Source organism: Cinclus cinclus, chromosome 2 (assembly GCF_963662255.1).
Source record: "Cinclus cinclus chromosome 2, bCinCin1.1, whole genome shotgun sequence".
In the NCBI taxonomy this organism is placed as follows: Eukaryota; Metazoa; Chordata; class Aves; order Passeriformes; family Cinclidae; genus Cinclus; species Cinclus cinclus.
Window position 1 is genome coordinate 15,230,862 of NC_085047.1, and position 18,737 is coordinate 15,249,598.

General features: G+C 45.3%; 1 protein-coding gene across 1 annotated transcript; it reads left to right on the forward strand.

Annotated features, from left to right (window-relative positions):
- The first annotated feature begins 10,059 nt into the window (after window positions 1-10,059).
- On the forward strand, window positions 10,060-18,411 carry LOC134054815 (somatotropin). Its single transcript, XM_062510812.1, has 5 exons — window positions 10,060-10,108; window positions 14,151-14,314; window positions 14,961-15,077; window positions 15,443-15,604; window positions 18,211-18,411. The coding sequence occupies exons 1-5, from the start codon at window positions 10,060-10,062 to the stop codon at window positions 18,409-18,411; spliced, it is 693 nt and encodes a 230-aa protein (XP_062366796.1).
- The last annotated feature ends 326 nt before the right edge of the window (window positions 18,412-18,737 follow it).

The window sequence follows — 18,737 nt, forward strand, 5'->3', positions numbered from 1 at the left end:
GTCAGAGGTGGCTTTCCTGAAGTAGATCCAGTAGAGGGGCCAAGACACTGGAGTCTGTTTAATTCAGATTACTGGGGGGTGAAAAAATGGTCCACATATGAATAGCCCCGTTCATGCGTGCCCTGTGATGACTCTACAGAATTCTCAGTACAGAATTATCTGTATAGGATTTTAGCACCTTGAGCAGATAACTTTGAAGCAGACTTACATCCTTGTAGAAGATGGGTGCAATGAGAGTATGGATGTGCTATAGGAAAAAAAGGGGGTCAGAGCTGGTGTTTAATTACAGCCCTGATATTGAACATGGGTCCAGATTCCTTCCCAAAACCAACTCAAGTTCACCTCTGGATACATCTGTCTAAAAGTACATAGAGGTGAACATGAGGGGTATGGGAGGGGAGGAAGTGTGGCTTTTGGGCCCCTAGGAGAAGCACTGAGGCTCATCACTCAGATCCACTACAAATCTCACCTTGGTCAAAGCTCTCAGCCTCATTACAGATGGGTCCTCACCTGCAAAAAAGAGACTGTCACAGCAGCAGGTAGACATCTCACAGAGAGGAGAATCTATAGCCCAAGAGAACCTCTTTGCATGAAAAAAGCTTCAAGTTTGTTTATGACAGAGGTTTCATGATAGTAAATCCTCTAAAGGTTGAAGTGGAACGTCACAGGACAGAGAGAGAGAGAGAGACAGGGAGGTATCTCAGGACATGGCATCTACATCTGTTTTTGTCAGCATCCTGTCAGCATCCCACTGACTCGGGATGGAAAAGCCTCTAATGACATCCCACTGTTGCTTGTCATGGAAACAGCTGAGCCAGGACCATCAGCAGGTGGGTGAAGCAGGGCAAGGCTGTGATGCTCATGCATAGCCAGGCCTGAAAATGAAAAGAAAGCCCAGCATGCTGGGCAGGTGGGTATGTGTTGGAATACTGTCCCTGGTAAGGAGCAGATGGTTGGAAATACTCAAATACATTTACAATTCTTCTCTTTCTCCCTTTCCTGGGGGGTACAAAAGAAAAAAAAAAGAAAAAAAAAAGAAAAAAGAACACTTCTTTAATCCTTTGGCTTTCAAGGAAAGCTCAGAAGTGCTCCATAGCAGAATGTGGATCTTCCAGCTCATCCCTCAAACAGAGAGGATGCCCTGAACACATCTTCCTAGAAACAGTGATTCAGAAAAAGGAAAAGGAAACAGGAAGATCAGTGTATGTATCATCTCAAACTCCCAGAGAATTACTAGAAAAGCACTAGGCCAGCCTGAGGATATTTGGAAGCCTTGAAGCAAGAAACCCCCTTGACTTGCTGCTTTCCCTTCCCTTCCTTCTCTTAATCTGTCACATTCAAGGATTGCCATGACTGCCTGGATTTTGTGATAATGATTAATGAGGATGTTTGCACTGTGGAAAGGCTGCACACCTTGTCCCTGTGCCTGCTGTTCTCCCTCACAACAGGATATTTTTTGCCTGGTACTCTCTTACAGCTAATGACAGAACACACTCTGGCCAAACAATAAATAATAAAACTGGGTTTCGACAAGAGCAGGTTATCCTTGAATGAAAAAATGCAGTAGGGATCCTTCCTCTTTGAGGAAGAAAGCTGTACCACCTATTGTTTCTCTTGTGAGCTGGCCCAGACCATGTTTGAACAGCTATGGGCCAACTCTGGCAGATCTCTGGCTCACAAGGGCCCAAAGCTGCAGATCTTGGGCACTGGCAGACTGCCCATCCATACAAAATCTCAGGAGCCATGCAACACACAGGTACTTCAGTGATGATCCCCAAGTCTTTCCCTCAGTAAACAAGATGTCCTGGCATGATGTGGTGGAGCTGGCAAGGAAAGCAAGCAGATGTTGGTCTGTTGGTCTCTTACAGCCAAGAGGTGATTTCTGGACTAAAATACAGGATCCAAATTTGCAGGAAGGTGTTATACCAGGGAAGGCAAAGGGGAATGTGCTGTGCTATCTCAGCCCATCCTGACTGGTGCTGTGCCAGCCTGCTTCTCTCCAACCTCTGTAACTGCATCCCTATATGTTTCCCCAAAACATCCCCATCCCTAAGGGTTTCCTCAAAATTCTCCCCAAATTATCAGGAAAGGAAAGACTCTCTTAATCCATGTATTATTTCACTGCAGTGCAGCAAAGGCACCTCCATTAGGTCTTTCCATCAGTCATCCCTCAATCACACCTTAACTGACTGACTCCTCTCTCCTATAATTTCAAAAGCACAGCATTAACAGATGAGAGGCCAATTGCTCTTCACCTAAATTAAGTTGGCTAGGCCAGAGAGGAAAAGGAACATTTTCCTGAGCTAGATTTACTCCCCTGAGAGACCTCCCTCCCCTCTCTCCCCTATCCTCACCCCTCTTGCCATCTGCTCATGGCAAATGTCCTGCTCTCAGCACTCCTTTCATCCACCCTCACCCATCTCCATCTCCACCAGCACAGCTGAGCACAACACATGTGATCTCTAGACTCATTAGATGCTCTATAGCCCATGGAATTCTGATTTCCTAACCATGAAAAAAACAGAAATAAAGGGCTGGAGCGTAGGGATTGGGAAGGTAACTTTTCCCCAGATATCTGTTTCTGTCTGTAGGGCTTGCTGCAGAGCAGACTGGGAATCGTGAGAAAAGCTGAGCTTTATTTTCTTTGTTTCTTTCACTTCTGTGATTTTTGAGGCTTTGGAAGAAGACTTGTTTGAATTGGATCTTTGCACCCAAAAGGAGATTCCTGGTGCAAACATACAATACAAATTAGGGTTTGTACATTGGTTGAATTGGTGGAGTGATGTGGGATTGGTCACAAGTGAGATGAATCCCACTGGGGTGAGGAATAAGTGAGGACAAGGGGTATGCAGGGATTTTGGATACAAGGCAGTAGTAGTTGCTGTCAGAGACTGAAATAATTCATGCCTCAAACACTGACGTAAAGTTTTGCTCGTTATAGCAAAAAATGTATAAAGAAGATTAAACCACAAAAACCTCCTGGAAGAACTTTGGACTGAAAGTCAAACTGCTGAGATTAGACAGAGAGAAGCCCATTCTTCAATCACCTCAGACCCAGGAAGAAACAAACAAGTAAATAAGAATGTGACTCAAACCCAACAGCTGTGCTAAGAATCATCTCTGGATTGCTTCGGGTTGGGGGAGGTGTGGGAGCCCCAGACCCATTTGCTGGAGGCAGGTTTACACAGATTTCCCCCCCAGCCAAGGTGGGGAGAGGAAGTTTTGGCATGTTTCAGGGGCAGTGAACACCCATCCTCCCTTACACAAACCACTCCAGCTGTGGAACCCCCAACCCCACAGGACACATCCATGGGACATTACCATGAGGAGCAGCTGAGGGGGTGCCTTAATCCATCAAAGACCCCCCCAAAGTGCTCTCCAGAGTCATTCCTGAAGCCTTGCACCACAGGACTGCACGTGATGCAACAAACCCAAAGTCTGCTGTAAGAGACAATGGCAAACTGCCCCTGCCACCCCAGGGAGGTGCCTGGGTTTTCCTACCCAACCTGAGTGTATATTAGTCCATTGGATTCTGTACTTTCAGGGCATCACCACCGAGAAGACCAGCTGGAGGCGATCAAGGGAACATTTTTGGGACCCACAGAGTGATGATATTTTCCTTATTCTGTCTCTGTCGCTCTCTTCCTAGCCCACCATACTCTATTTCTTTTCTTTCCTCCTCTCTCTCTCTCATAGTTACTAAAAAATAAATCCATGGTATTGACTTTGGCATATGGTCTTGTTTTCACCTTCATTTGGGCAGAGGCATTTTTAATAACTTCAGTGACTGGATCATAGCAGTTGCGTATCCGCACTCCTGTTTTGAAGGGATTTCTTTGGACCTGAAGAAGAAACTCTCTGCAGCTCTGGTGTTAGCCTTTCTCTTGGGCCTCAGTCACTCCAAGGAGAAGGAACCTACCTACCAGTAATTTTTTCCTCCCTTTCCCCCATTTTTTTTTTTTTTTACTTTTGACAGCTGTGAAGGAATTTAAATTTCTTAAGCAGCAGAACCTTTTAACTCTTTCTGAATAAGCTGGTATCCTTTTTTTCCTTGAAGAAAATACCTTCTCTGTTCTATATATAGTGAATTGTGTGCCCACCCAGTAGGTGTGCCTCAGTGATGTCACAGCACATCTCATCCTCAAGCTAAAGCCATAATTTTGTGGATCATTTATTCTGTAGCCCCCATCTAGCCAGCAATGATGATGTGGAATATCCAGCTCTAGGACTTTGTGTTCCATGTCAAAACCAGGCCAGCTATTGAAATGCAAAAAGCTTGATTTTTCTTCACAAAATCTCAGAATGGCTTGGGTTGGAAGGGGAACTTCAGGATTATCTCATTATAACACCCCCTCACCCTACCCCAGTCCTTCTCCTAACCTTGGCTAGCTCTCCTTTGGTTTTTCCCTTTAATGTTTCCCCTTAGGGCATTGCCTCCTTTCCTGTCCAGATTATCACTTCCTTCACAGTGCCTGTGGTTCTTATCACTCATTTATACAGTTGTTCTCCATTTCCTTCCATCTCCCTACCTTCCCCATATAAATGAAATATAAAATTTTCTGGAGTGTTAAATACAGAATGAGCAAAAATATTATGGCTGGGGGTGGGTAGTTAGGACGTGCCCTACCTATGAAGGTCCAGAACATCCTGGTCATGATTTAGAACATCAGCATGACCTAGGGTAACTGCAGTCATGTTTTGGGACTAGGCAGGGTGAGACATAGAGATTAAAAGGCTCTTTTCCCTGTGACTATTAAATCAGAGGGACAAGAAAGGAGAGGGAAGAGCCCAAAGGGGTGGCTGGGGTAGGTGGCTCCAAGTGCTGACACAGCTTAGAGGACATTCACATCCTTCATTAGCAGCCCTGCTTCACCAAGAATCTGCAGAGCTTTTCCAGTTCAGCTCCCAGACCTTTGCCATAGCATTCCCTGCAGAAATCAAGAACACTGGGCAGAAACTGAGTTGTCACTCTGCTGCTTTTTTTCTACAGAGGAGGGAAAGATGCAGCCACACAGTTGCCAGGAGTTTCAAGGATGCATAGAACATACTGCCTCCTCCTCACATGAAGGACATGACTGCAATTTTGGGACCATCTCTACAAAGGTCTTTTCAGCCACCAAAATACTATATTACACTTTTAAAAAATATATCTTGGAGCTTGCACAGGCTGTTTGAATTATACCCAGGAACAAGAACAGGTATCCTACCTGTGAACATGAATTTAGGAAGCAAATAAGGAACAAGCCAAGGCCTCCAACAGTTATTTAAGCCACAAGTGCACCAATGTTTAAGCCCCATCCCAGGTACAGTTTGCTCTCAGTTTTACTATGATGGGGGAGATAAATGGATTTGGTCTCAAATACACCCAGGCATCCTGAAGCAGCTACAGATGGAATCTCACTGAGGAAGAGATGTTTGTGAGCATGTTTATTAGCAGGAGAATGATGAGAAATGACACATGGGAAAAGAGACTGTTGATGACATGTTTTCAAAGCCACTTGCTTTTACTTTGTTTATGATAGTTTTTGTTGCTCATGTATTTATTCTGGAGAAGTAAAGGATACGGGTACAGAGTAGTGCTCTCTGACAGAAAAATGGAAGTAAAAGTGAGAGAGTCTTTGATTTCTCATGCGTTTAGTTGGTCTTCATATGCTGTTAAGAGCACTCTAAATAATTATTTTTTGGGGACACTGGAAGGAGTTGATGAGGATGGACTAAATTCCAGATTAAAATCCAGCCCCTCCTGGGCAGGCACCTACTGTGACCACAGAGCAACACTCTCATGGGATCACAAGGTAACCCAGGCTGATGGGTCTGGACTAGGTGGTCTGTAAGGTCCCTTCCAACCCAAACCATTCTTTGATTCACTTGCATGTGCCTTTACCTCCAGGCAGTGTTTCTGCAGAGATGGTTTTCAGAGAAACATTATTTAAACTAACTGTGTGGGAAATTGTAGGAGAGAAATGGGACGGAAAGAAGATGGTCATTGAGGGAAGCTGTGAGGTGAAAAAGAAAAGCATGGTATAGTTCAGAAAAAGGGTCATTCTTTGTTTTAAAACCCCATATAAAATATCTTTAGAAAAACATATCTAATTTAAGCTAAAGCTTAAATTGTTAAATCCAGCAAGGTAATTTTTCTGATGAGGGATGGCAGGTTTTACTAGAAGCCAGATCCTTCTCTTTGCCTGCCTAGACTCCCATCTTAGATAGACCTGAGAAGCTGTAGTGGGAACGAATTACAACTTCATTTTGCAGCCATTTATGGGTTGAGGGATGAGAAAAGGTCTGTCCATTTCCCATCTGACAGTCATCTCCCCCCAGCCTCTGACAGATGCGCTGAATTATAAACACACAATGCAATCCCATGCAGAAGAGCCATGACAAATGAGGACAATTAAACACTCATGTCAGCAGAAATGACCAAATACTTAAGCAGCTGAGACAATCCGAATAGATTTGTGTTAGGGGATGGGGATGGAAAGCCCATGCAGTCCACAACCAAACCAGAGAGCTTGTAACATGAATTTCCACTCCGAATGAACAGAGTTACTCACGGTTGTCTCTGTAAAAAGACAAATCTTGGAAATGCAGGCTCTTTGGGGAAATGTTTAGACAGCACAACCCATTTTTACCATGATTTTCCAGCCACTGGGCCTGTGTTTGTATTCACTTTCATTTGCTCACAGTCTGATCTTCTCAGGATGTTGGATGCACAGACAAGTAACCAACAAGGGCCAAGTTCACTTTTGGGAAAATTTGCCTTGCTTTGTCACGCAATAAATATGTTTCCTCTGGAAAAATTTAGGTATTCAATTCTTGGTTTCCCCTAAGCCTCTGCTGGGTCAGTGCTCTCACTCTGCCTTCTCTTGTGGTGGTAGAAGCAACTCAGACTCTCCTTCAAGGGGAGGAGAAATCCTGACTATAAAAGCCATGACCATTTCAGTCACTGAAGCTGTGAGAGATCAACTTGCATAAAACATTGTAATGGTGTCAGCTGTGCTTAATAGCATTTGGATGGCTTTATGACTCTGTTCGGACACATCACCAACAAAATTACCCTAGAAATAAGCAGATGTGAGCAGAAGTGTCTCATGTGGTAAGCGCAGGCTCTGCTGCACTGATCCAGTGTTAACCTGTCGTTAATAGACCACTAATAAGGTATAAAATCATGAGAAGGTGTTTCACAGAACAGAAACCACATATGTTATGTATTAATACATTAATTAATACATTGCTGAAGTCTGGAGACGTCATCAAGGGCTGGTCCTGACTGTCATCAGTACCTGAAAGCTAATGTAGAATTGCACCAATTATCCTCATTTAGTTATTTTTTTATAGTCATCGCTGTATAATTGTGCTTTTCTATAGCAGTAAACTTATTTCCACCAAGGGAGAATATACTGTTTATTCTCCCCAAATTCATGATTCCATAGTTCCTTCTAAGATGGCATCTTGGAATAATTTAGCAGCCAGGTTTCCTCCCTGAGTGACAGAATATCTCACACCCAAGAGTCTGCCAGTGTCATGCAAATTCAGACAGCTTTTCCCTGTGAAGACCAGCAATTGTAGTTGCAAGATTGTAGTACTGAACTTAGAGTTGCACACTGAAATATTGGTGTTCAAGGAAGAGAGAGGAAAACAGCTCAGGAGATGGTGGTTGAAGTGTAAGGCAGTAAAACAGGGTATTTTCCTTACCTCTTCCTGGAGAACGGGTTAAACATTGAGTTGAAACTCACAGCAAAAATAACGACAATTAAAGGTCCTGGAAACCTTAGCTAAGGATTTAAATGTAGTAAATAAATAATGTCTTTGGAGGGGAATAACAGAAACTTCTTGCTGCACAGGATCTGTCTGGGTGCACGAGAGCCCTGAGGAGTCATGGAGGGCCAAATTTTGTGTATGTCAAGTTCTAAACAGCCCAGAGTTTTCATTCAAGCTTCACCCTGAGAAAAGAAGAAGAAAAACCTCATTGTTGCAGAGAGTCTTGCTAATGGAAATATTCAATAACCGTAATTTGAGCTTGGCTTTCTCATAAATTCAAAGCAATTTCCCCATAATATCAGGAAAATATATGGCCTTTCTTGAGGCAGCAGAAGCACCAAATAAATCAAATTTTTAATTCACTAGAAAGCATTTGCCAGCATTTTAGATTTAATTTGTCTGATGAGATGGAGTCATATTGAAAAACAGTGATGTAGATAAGCAGGAAGAAAATCAGAACACAAAACCAAGCAGATATTAGACCATGAATGCCCATTAAAAATCATAACAACAGAAAGGAAAGGAGCCACAACCCTAATGCCCTAAGAAGCAGTCTACCTGGCACACAGCTTGACCAGAATCTTCAAGGACCACATCTTTGACTTTTTTTGGTTTCTCCCCAAAAATATACATTTAAATAAATGAGTAAAATATGACTACCTCTGAGACTGTTGTTGTAAATGTGTTGAGAAATGCACAGAAGCCAGGTATGTGGTCACACAACATCCTTTCCATCTCTGGGCTGATCCAATGCACCTCTTGAGCATGCTGGGAAAGGGTTTTTCCTATCTGTGCCAACTGGGAGCTGAAGCAGTGGGGAATGTTTCTGAGAGTGAATGCTCTTCAAAACCCCTTTTCATACATAGGGAAACTGAGGCAGGCAGTAAGACAACTTTCCCAAAATTAGATTACAAACTGAGTCAACCCTTTCTCAGACTTACAAAATTGCAGTTGAACCATGCTGGCAGCCTTTGTATTAGCTGACCATCCTCAGTAGCACCACTGGAGTAGAAAATGCCTTTTTTTCAGAATGGAAGCCATAAAGATGAAGCCAAAACTGAGCACCCAGCAGTCAGCAGATCTATGACAGCCTGTGCTGAACACCCTAAGCCATAGAATCACAGAATGCTTCGGGCTGGAAGGGACATTAAAAACCATCATCTTCCATCCCCTGCCATGGGCAGGGACACCTTTCACTACCAGAGATTACTTCAAGCTACATCCACTTTGGCCTAGAACACTTGCAGGGATGGGACAGCCACAGCTTTTCTGTGAAACCTGTGCCAGGGCCTCACCACCATCACAGCCAGGAATTTCTGCCCACTATCCCATCTAACCCAGCCCTCTGGCAGTGGGAAGCCATTCCCCCTTGTCTTGTCCTTCCAGGGCCTTGTCCAAAGTGCTCCTCCAGGTGTCTTGGAGCCCCTTTAGACACTGGAAGATGCTCTAAGGTGTCCCCAAAGCCTTCTCTTTTCCAGGCTGAACAATTTCAGCTCTCTCAGCCTGTCTCCAGAGCAGAGAGCTCTGTGTGGCTTGGGATGGCTCCTCTCCACACCCTACAGCAAACCCTTCAGCATAAACTGTTTTGGGAATCTCCATGGGACTGTGGCACTGCTAGAGCTGGGATTTGGCCTCAGCACCTTCCCTCCCCTCCCCACCCCACTGGCATCCCATAGGACAGTGTATTCATTTGGTGAGGCACTGGCCAAGCAATTCAGCCCAGGAAGGTTAAGACTGATGGTTCCTGAGCGGCAGCTCATGCTGGGAGACACATGATGGTGTCAGATCCACTGGTGGAGAGAGACACTAAAAAATGGGAATAAATTACTCTTTCCAGAGTCTGTTTTTATTCCCTGCTGTTTCCTATTCCTGGACAACTTGCTGTTGCTGCATTTCAATTTAAAAGACTTTTTAAAAAGATCACTGGAAAGGGGCTAAATTGACTGGCTTTGCTTGGTTTTCAGCAGGAGAGATGAGATTTATTTTTAATGTACCCGTTTCCCTACAATCATTACCTGCTTTCCAGCTGTGTTGCTAATGAGTGTCAGGACCATCGCTCTACTAATGGAGAAATTGAGGCATGGGCAGTGACTGTGACATTCCCCAGGACATGGGTAGGGATTATTCCTGGGATCTGAAATCCCTTTATCTGATTCCTGTGCTGCAGCCCACAGCCACATGGAAATTGCAATTCATAGATACAGTCTTACTGACTTCTTTTGCACACTTCTCTGTATATGATTTTTCTTACGGATAATTATCATGGAAAAAAAATTGCAGAAGCAGGGAAGAGAGGTAATGATCCGTGTGGCAAATGAGCACGAGCAGCAGACCTCCAGGCTGACCGGTAAAGCAGAAAAACCGCATGTTTTAGATTGGTTCAATAAGGAACCAGGCTAAAAACTCCAACCAGCATTTATGGATGCAGAAAACAGGAGGGTTTTCAGAAAAAAAAATAATTGCAAAGTACATTTCCGCATGTTGGAAACTGGAACTGGGGCTGCTTGAACAAGGGCGGCTGGTTTTGCATAGACTGAATTGCAGTCCTGGACCTCTTTAGCCTAAATGAGCCTACAGGAAAGATGGAGAGAGGTTATTTGCAAGGCAGTGCAGTGACAGAACAAGACAGAATGGTTTCATACTGACAGGACAAGGGAGAATGGCTTCACACTGGCAGAGGGCTGGGTTAGATGAGATATTGGGAAGAAATTCTTGGCTGTGAGGGTATTGAAGTCCTGGCAGAGGTTTCCCAGAGAAGCTGTGGCTGCCCCATCCCTGGAAGTGTTCCAGGCCAAAGTGGATGGGACTTGGAGACACCTGGTCTAGTGGAAGGGGTTTTAACAAGATGATTCTTAAGGCAGCCTTCAATTCTGGTCATTCTATGAATTTATGATTCTAAAATCTTTCAAATAGGTTCAGGGAAATTATGCGGTCCTACCTCCCATAAGCAAAACCCATAAATTCCAGAAGGAATTTACCTTCCGAGCAGTGAGCTAGAAGAGGAATGAAATGCCACTTCAATCCTCTGTCAATCACGTCGCTGCCCTCCCATGAGCAGAGCCTGGGCTGTAGGCTGGCAGTGGCTCCTTGGTCAGGACTCACCAGCTGTGCTTTCCCGGGATGATCCAGGTAAGGAAGGTCAGGCTAGGAAGGTAGGGTCAGTCTGGGAAGGTCCTCTTCACACAGCCACCCCATGCTGGGGGCTCCTAGGAATCAGGGAGTACACGTATCTACAAGGAGAGTTGTTTCACTTCTTCAATAAAACTTTAATGTTAGAGTAGGTGATGCTCAGGGTGAGGTGGGGTGGATGTGTGAACATGCCAAAGAGAAGTGGGTTTTTTCTGTCTTTTGAAAAAGAAAAGAAACTTGGAAATTACGGAGTGACACATTGCTTTTAAGAGGTACTGCTTTAGGTTGCAAATGCCTGTGTCTGAAATCTAGAAAAATGCTAAAGTGTGATTTAAAAGCTTATATAACTATAGTTTTGCCAGTGGTGTGTGTTTGCCCAGCCCAGCATTTCAGTCACACCACCTTCCCCACAATGTGTCTCCCTCATTTAATGCCCAGAAATGATTGGAGACAACCCAAGCCTCAGGGGAATCGCACAAGTTGATCATTCCAGCATCTCCATGCTTGGCTAAAACATAAAAAAGTTGACTTAGCACCAAGCTTTCACTAACAAAACTAGAGAGCCAGCCAGTGACAGCAAGAGGCAGCAGGACATGGGTTGTAAGGTGCTGCAGTGGTAAATTATCATCATTCACAGGCAGCAGTGCGTGGGTTGTGCTGAGGTGCTGCTGCTCTGCTCATCTCTGAACAATACTGACATATTTAAACATAATCCAGAGTCGAAAAACACAACCAGATGTTGCAGGCTATTGGGTGACGGGATACCTGATAACCATTCCCACTTCTCCAAGGACTGACATTTACCTTGCGACACCACCACATCTCCACCTCAGGGCCTTTTCAGAACAGACCATATTAACAAACACAGCATGTTTATTAACGGACCATGTTAATAAACACAGCATGTTTATTAACCACCTCTCCATCCTCTGCTCCAGCTGCCCCAGAGATGATGCTGCCTCTTGGAAACTGGACCCAAACTGGGAGGTATGGCAAACACAGGGTGTGGGGAAGACAAATCACCTCTTGACCAGAAACAGACCCTAAACTCCCAACAAAAGTTCAAACCAGTGTGGTCTGGGGTAATCAGTGCCTTATGAGGAATAAAAGGCCTTTAAAACCCCCCTGTAGTTTCCCATCCAAAGTTCTGTTTCATTTTGCTCAAAAGAAAGTGTAGGTATGCTGTGGCATTTCTTCTTCAAGGCCAGGTTGGACTGGGCTTGGAGCAACCTGGTCTAGTGGAAAGTGTGCCATGGCAAGGCTTGGAACTAGATGAGCTTTAAGGTCCCTTCCAACCCAAACCATCCCATGATTCTATGATTTTCTTCCCCATCTTCTCTTCCCTATCCCTTCTACCTCCTTTCCACAGCAGCCCTCTGCTTAATCTGTTTAGGAACAAGAAGGTGCTCATAGCCAGATCTTCTCACAGACTAAGAATGAGGGAAACCTCCCAGAGCTCTGGCAGTTGGATTTGCAGTGGGCAGGCTGGAACCCAAACAAGCGCCTAGGTGTGACAGCTCTTTGTCACACCCACAGCAAACCAGCTCAGCAATAATATTTGCTGAATATTTGATATTTTGGTAGAAATGGAAAGAAGTAGAATTAATCTGATGACATCCATCCACCTCTATCTCCACTAAGAATAAAGAGGAAAACATCACAGAATCACAGAATTGCTTGGGTTGGAAAACCCCTCTGAGATCACTGAGTCAAACTGAGTCAAACTGTTCCCCCAGCACTCCAAAGTTTACCACTAACCTATGCCCCCCAAGTACCACATCAACAAAGCTTCTGAATCCCTCCAGGAACTCCACCACTGCCATGGGCAACCTGTGCCACAGCTATGCAACCCTTCTGAGGAAGCTATTTTCCCTCATATCCGACCTAAACTTCTCCTGGCACAACTTGCTATTTACTTTAAGTCTGAAATATCCCAAACTTGTCAGTCAGGCCTGTGAACTATGAGCCAAGGCTCCAGAGCCAGACAGGAAAACAGGTGGACAAAGCAGATTCCGCCATATAAAAGCATTGATGTGACTTGGTACAGGTATTCCAATGACCAGGAAACTTCTATTTGTGATAAAGAGCAGGATATGGCGAAATCATTAAGCACTGACTTTATCCTGAGGCAAACAACTTTCCCAATTTGTACATTTGTGTATAAATTACTACAATGAGGCAGCACCACTGTGAACACCTGTGCATTTATGCACAGAGAAGATGCAGAGGAGTTGTGATCATAGACACACAGATCCATTTTAAACAGACACCCTGCTATATAAAGGGTGGCTCAACAGTTCCCCTTGCCAGATGAAAGGAGGAAATATTCACTGTCAAGCAACAACTGAGCAACTCACCAGGCAAAAATGGCTCCAGGTACTTTTTATTACAGTTTTAAAGGACTTGTTAGTGCTACCATGTGTGTAGAGTGAGAGGAGATGATGATGGGGTGGTATGTGGTGGGATACACGCATTCTGTGACAGCTCTAACTTAAAGTATGGCAATTTATAAATCAATGAAAAAGAATACCTTTCCCTGCAATGTGACTATGATTCATTAATTAATCTTTGGCCTAGACAGGCCAAGTCCTACAGGCTCCAGGGCATTTCTCCTCCAAGGGGTATTTGTCTGAGATTAAGTCTGTAGTCTTTGCTGCAGAGAGATATTAGTGTGAATCAGATGTTACAGGCTGAAAAAAATTAGGGTTGACAAAGATGACCAAATTTTGCAGTCTTATCCCAGAGTACCAGTGAGAGCACAGGTAATGTCACCACCTCTCACCCCAGTGAGGCAAACAGCCAGCATCACATCAGCAGTGCAGCATAAACCATGGCTACACTGAGGTGCTCCCTGGCCCTCCCCTGGCACTCACTGTCCCCTGCTTGCTCATGTAACCAGAGTGCGCCATGCTCTTCTCACATGGGCAAGGACTCATGAGGAAAGGAAAGACATGAGAGTATCAGGGAAAAACATTGGGACACAACACTAGTTTTCGTGGAGCAACCATGACTGCATCCAGGAAGACACTGCTGGTAGCACTGAGAGAAGCAGAAAGTCTTGGTGGGAGCAGGTCTTGGTGAAAGTGTTTCAAAGAAATTTGGACAAGGCTAAGCTTACTCTTGCTGCCAACATGCACCAAGGAAGATGAGCCTTCAGCCAGCATGGACAGAAGAGACAGGGAATTAATTCCCAGGTGCCACTCCCTCCTCAACCCAGTTTCCTCAGGACTGCTAACACCTTCCACTGTGCTTTGCTGTAGGGTCATGGTTCTCTCCTCTCGCCATTGCCGTGATCACTCTGGGACTGCAGTGGCCACAACAAGCTGCCACCTTCCCGGCCATACCCCTTTCCAGCCTGTTTGCCAACGCCGTGCTGAGGGCTCAGCACCTTCACCTCCTGGCTGCCGAGACGTACAAGGAGTTTGTAAGTGGTGTAGCCTCTGGTCGTCTCTTCCACTTTAGCCTGATGCCTTCAGGACTGTGTAACAGACACCTTTCATCTACTGGTGTCTCCTTTGTCTTTGCTCCATGAGGACAGAGTGTGTTAACAGGATAGCACAGGTTATGTCCCATCAGACTGGATCCTGTTCCCTCCTCTCAGCCCCCTGCCCCCTGCTCTGATCCTGCACATCCTCCTTCTCAGGACCGTGGCTGCACAGGATCAGCTGGGACATGTCACAGATATGTGACAAGACTTTCCTGTGTTGGTCACCTCTGTCCCTGGGAGTCTGAGTGCTTGAAACTGTCTAGTTTCTTCTGCTGACAGGAGCTGACATGAGCTGTCACTTTGGCAAGCGTTGTCCTTTGGGGTCATTTACTCCTTGGGAGAACCTAGTTCAGATGTGGTTTGGGTTCACCTCAGCACCTTGGCTTAGAAAAGCCTTTAGGCCCACTAGCTATTTTGCCAACAAAATATTCCTGCTTCCTACCTGCCTACCCGGTCCAAAGGCATCTCATGTCTCAGATTTATTTCTTGCAAAGAGTAACCATTCAGAACAGCTTGGGAAGTGTCTGAGGTGTTCTCCAGAATGTGAGCAATAGATCTGAGTGTATTTGGGATGTCTCCACAGGAGCGCACCTATATTCCAGAGGACCAAAGACACACAAACAAGAATTCCCAGGTAGCATTTTGTTACTCGGAAACCATCCCTGCTCCTATGAAGAAGGACGATGCCCAGCAGAAATCAGTAAGTTTTTTTTCACCCTCAGGGCAAGAACAGACCTACCTGAAGAGCCTAGTAGTGCTTCATTGCAGGAACAGGGGGTTTTCAACTGTGAATACCTGGGTGCCTCATCCCTCTCCTCCCTTTTTGATTACTGGAACCCTGCATAAAGAAAGAAATACTTTTCTAGGCCACACTATAAATCCCATTCCCACCCCAAGCATGAGAAAAGTTATTGTCTGCATAGGACACAGGTCTGAGTGGTGCTACCCAGCCTGAAAACTTTGTGTCTGCTGAAGCTGTAGGAGTCGTGACACATCTCCAGAGGGAGCAGGACATGCTATCAAATACCCCTGCATAGCTTTGACCCTTTCTTGTCTTAATTTCAGGACACTGAGCTTCTTCAGTTTTCCCTGGTTCTCATCCAGTCCTGGCTGACCCCAGTGCAGTACCTAAGCAAGATGTTCACAAACAATCTGGTTTTTGGCACTTCAGACAGAGTGTATGAAAAACTAAAGGACCTGGAAGAAGGGATACAAGCTCTGATGAGGGTAAGTTGCAGCATGTATCATGACTATAGAATTGCAGAGGTCTCCCAGACATGGCACTCAGCTCTTGCAGATCCAAAGACTGTGAGAAATCTTACCACCCTCCACTCTGAAGACCAGTGGCATCCTTAGGGCTTTGTTTACCTTATGAAAATGAGATCAAGATACTGCACATTTGGTTTCATCTCTAGGGAGGATAAGAAAACACAGAACAGGTGTTAACAACCATCACAAAGCACTACTGATCAGGAATCACAATTCACACCCAAAGTCTTCCCAAACTCAGCAACAAAAAAAAATTCAGTTGTATTAGCAGCAAAATAATGTTTTGCTACATCTGCATGTGAAACACTTTGAAATATGGTAAATGTTGTGATGATTCACAACATTTTATAAAAACCTCTGTGTACAGATGGAAACCTGTACTCTGGTGTTTCTCTCATACATTAATACAGCATCCAGAGAGCTGAAAGCTGAGGGGTGATCCTCTTCAAGGAAGAACTAATCACAGATTCACATAATGGTCTGGGTTGGAAGGGATCTTAAAACTTACCACGTTCCAACCCCTGCCATGAGCAGGGACACCTTCCACTAAAGCAGGTTGCTCCAAGACCCATCCAACCTGGCCTGGAACACTTCCAGGGATGGGACAGACACAGCTTCTTTGGACAACCTGTGCCAGAGCCTAATCATCCTCACAGGGAAGAATTTCTTCGTAATACTTTATCTAAATCTCTCATTTTTTAGTAAAAAACCAATTATCCTTTGTCCTGTCTCTATCTGTCCACGTAAAAAGTCACTCCCTACCTTTGCTCTAAGTCCCCTTTGTAATCTACATTATTTTTTGCTTTGTTGTTTTAAATGAAGTTGTGTATTGTCTGCCAGGACACCTTTTCAGTTATGTTTATTCTGTAATTAGGTTTATCTGGCAGATTTACCCTGTAGCTAGAGCTCTGAGACCTGCAGCTGTGAGAAATGAGTTTGGAATACTTACTATACCTTCCAGCATTAAAATGACTCTGCAAGTCAGAGCTCAGAGAGTAAACAGAGACCTTCTCTCCTGACACTCCAGCAGGAGAAAGTAGGAATAGGTATCAGTATCACTTCCAGATTTTTGTGTGGGTAAGAAATTCTTTACCTTGAAGGTGGTGAGGCCGTGGCACAGGTTGCCCAGAGAAACTGTGGCTGCACATCCCTGGAAGTGTTCAAGGCCAGGTTAGGTGGGGATTGGAGAAACCTGGTCTAGCAGAAGGTCTCCCCCTGGCAGAGGGGCTTCAAATGAGATGGTCTAGCAGAAGGTCTCCCCCTGGCAGAGGGGCTTCAAATGAGATGGTCTTTAAGGTCCCTTCCAACCCAAACCAGTCTGTGACTTCATAATTCTATGATTTTGGTCCCCATTTGGTATGTGCGTGGGCATTAGGAAATGGTACAGAGAAAACAGCCAAACAATCATATTTCACCCATTTATGGTACCTTTTCCTTAAAAAAAATCTTTCCTGTTTGTGGCAGCTGGTGACCACAGCAGGACAGGAGGAGTGCAGCTCTCAGCTCCAGATGTACATGGCTTAGATTTGTGTTAGAGCTTTGTTTGCTGGCAAAGTGGAAGAAAAGAGAGGATTATTTGTCAGGTCCTTGGCTGGATGAGGTACAGAGGGACCCCAAAGATACACTCCTCCCTCCCTGCAGCTCTGTGCCCAGATTTCTTCCCACTGTAGCATCACCCCTACATCACTGCTCTTCCTCATACACTCAAAAATACTCCACAAACACTTAAAAATATGTTTGAAATATGCTTTAAGACTGGAGGAAAAAAGCCCTGACCTCATTTAAAGTTCAGTGGGAACTGTGGTACTGGGCCTGTGGAAGATGATAGAATCATTGATGTTGGAAAAGACCTCAAAGATTGCCGAGTCCAAGACTGGTCACTGCCTTGTCAACCAGAGCAGAGGACTAAATGCCATGTCCAGCCATTCCCTGAACACCTCCAGAGAGAGTGACTTCACTACCTCCCTGGGCAGTCCCTTCCAGAGTTTAACAACCCTTTGTGCAAAGAAATTCTTCCTGATGTCCAACCTGAAACACCTCTGTCATAGCTTGTGATTGTGTCCTGTTGTCCTGTCACTTGTTCCCTGGGAACAGAGCCTGACCACCACCTGGCTCCACTCTCCTATCAGGGAGTTACAGAGAGTGAGCAGGTCCACCCAGAACCTTCTTTTCTCTAGTCTGAGCTGCCCCCAGATACTTCAACTGCTCCTGGTGCTCCAGATCCTTCCCCAGCTCCATTCCTTTCTCTGGACATGCTCAAGCACCTCAATGTCTTTCTTGTCAGGAGGGGCCTATAACTGCCCCTGGGACTGGAGGTACTCCAGCAGTGCCCAGGACAGGGAATGGTCACTGCCCTGGTCCTGCTGGACACACCATGGCTAATTGCCATCAGCTTCTTGCCCACCTGGGCACACCTGGGCTCACGTTCAGCCACTGTCAAACAGTATTCTCAGGGCCATTCCTAGCCACTCTGCCCCAGTGTGGAGCACTGCATGAGGTTATTGTGACCCATGCCCATTCCAGGCCCCCATCACTTCCCCCAGCACCTCTCAATCCTTTTGCAGGAGCTGCAGGACCGAAGCCCACGGGGTCCCCAGATCCTCAAAGCCACTTACGAGAAATTTGACATCCACCTGCGCAGTGAGGACGCGCTACTGCAGAACTATGGCTTGCTCTCCTGCTTCAAGAAGGACCTGCACAAGGTGGAGACCTACCTGAAGGTGATGAAGTGCCGGCGCTATGGAGAGGGGAACTGCACCATTTGACACCAGAGACAGCTCTGTTCCTGCTCCAGCCTCTTGCCGACCATGGCTGTCCTACTCTTCTGAAAGAAAACTGGAGAATAAACCTGCTACTGCCAACATGTCTGCTTTTTGGGATGAGACAGGCTACTGGGAGGGGCTGGGAGGGAGGAGCAGCCAATGGGACAGGGTGGATTTGGGGCTTGGGATGTGGGTTTGGAATTAAGGAAGCGTATTTGGAGCTTGGGGACAGGGGAAGCAGATTTAGGGACAGATTTGTACTGGGGAGTAGGTTTGGAACTGTGGGTAGATATGCAGCTGGGGAGCAATTTGAGAGTAGATTTGGGGCT

What these genes read in the sequence shown, in the direction of transcription:
- LOC134054815 (XM_062510812.1), top strand. Translation starts at nt 10,060, where the DNA reads ATGATCCGTGTGGCAAATGAGCACGAGCAGCAGACCTCCAGGCTGACC. An exon ending in GCAGACCTCCAGGCTGACCG is followed by an intron (nt 10,109 to 14,150) that starts GTAAAGCAGAAA and finishes GCTTTGCTGTAG; the next exon opens with GGTCATGGTTCTCTCCTCTC. An exon ending in CCGAGACGTACAAGGAGTTT is followed by an intron (nt 14,315 to 14,960) that starts GTAAGTGGTGTA and finishes ATGTCTCCACAG; the next exon opens with GAGCGCACCTATATTCCAGA.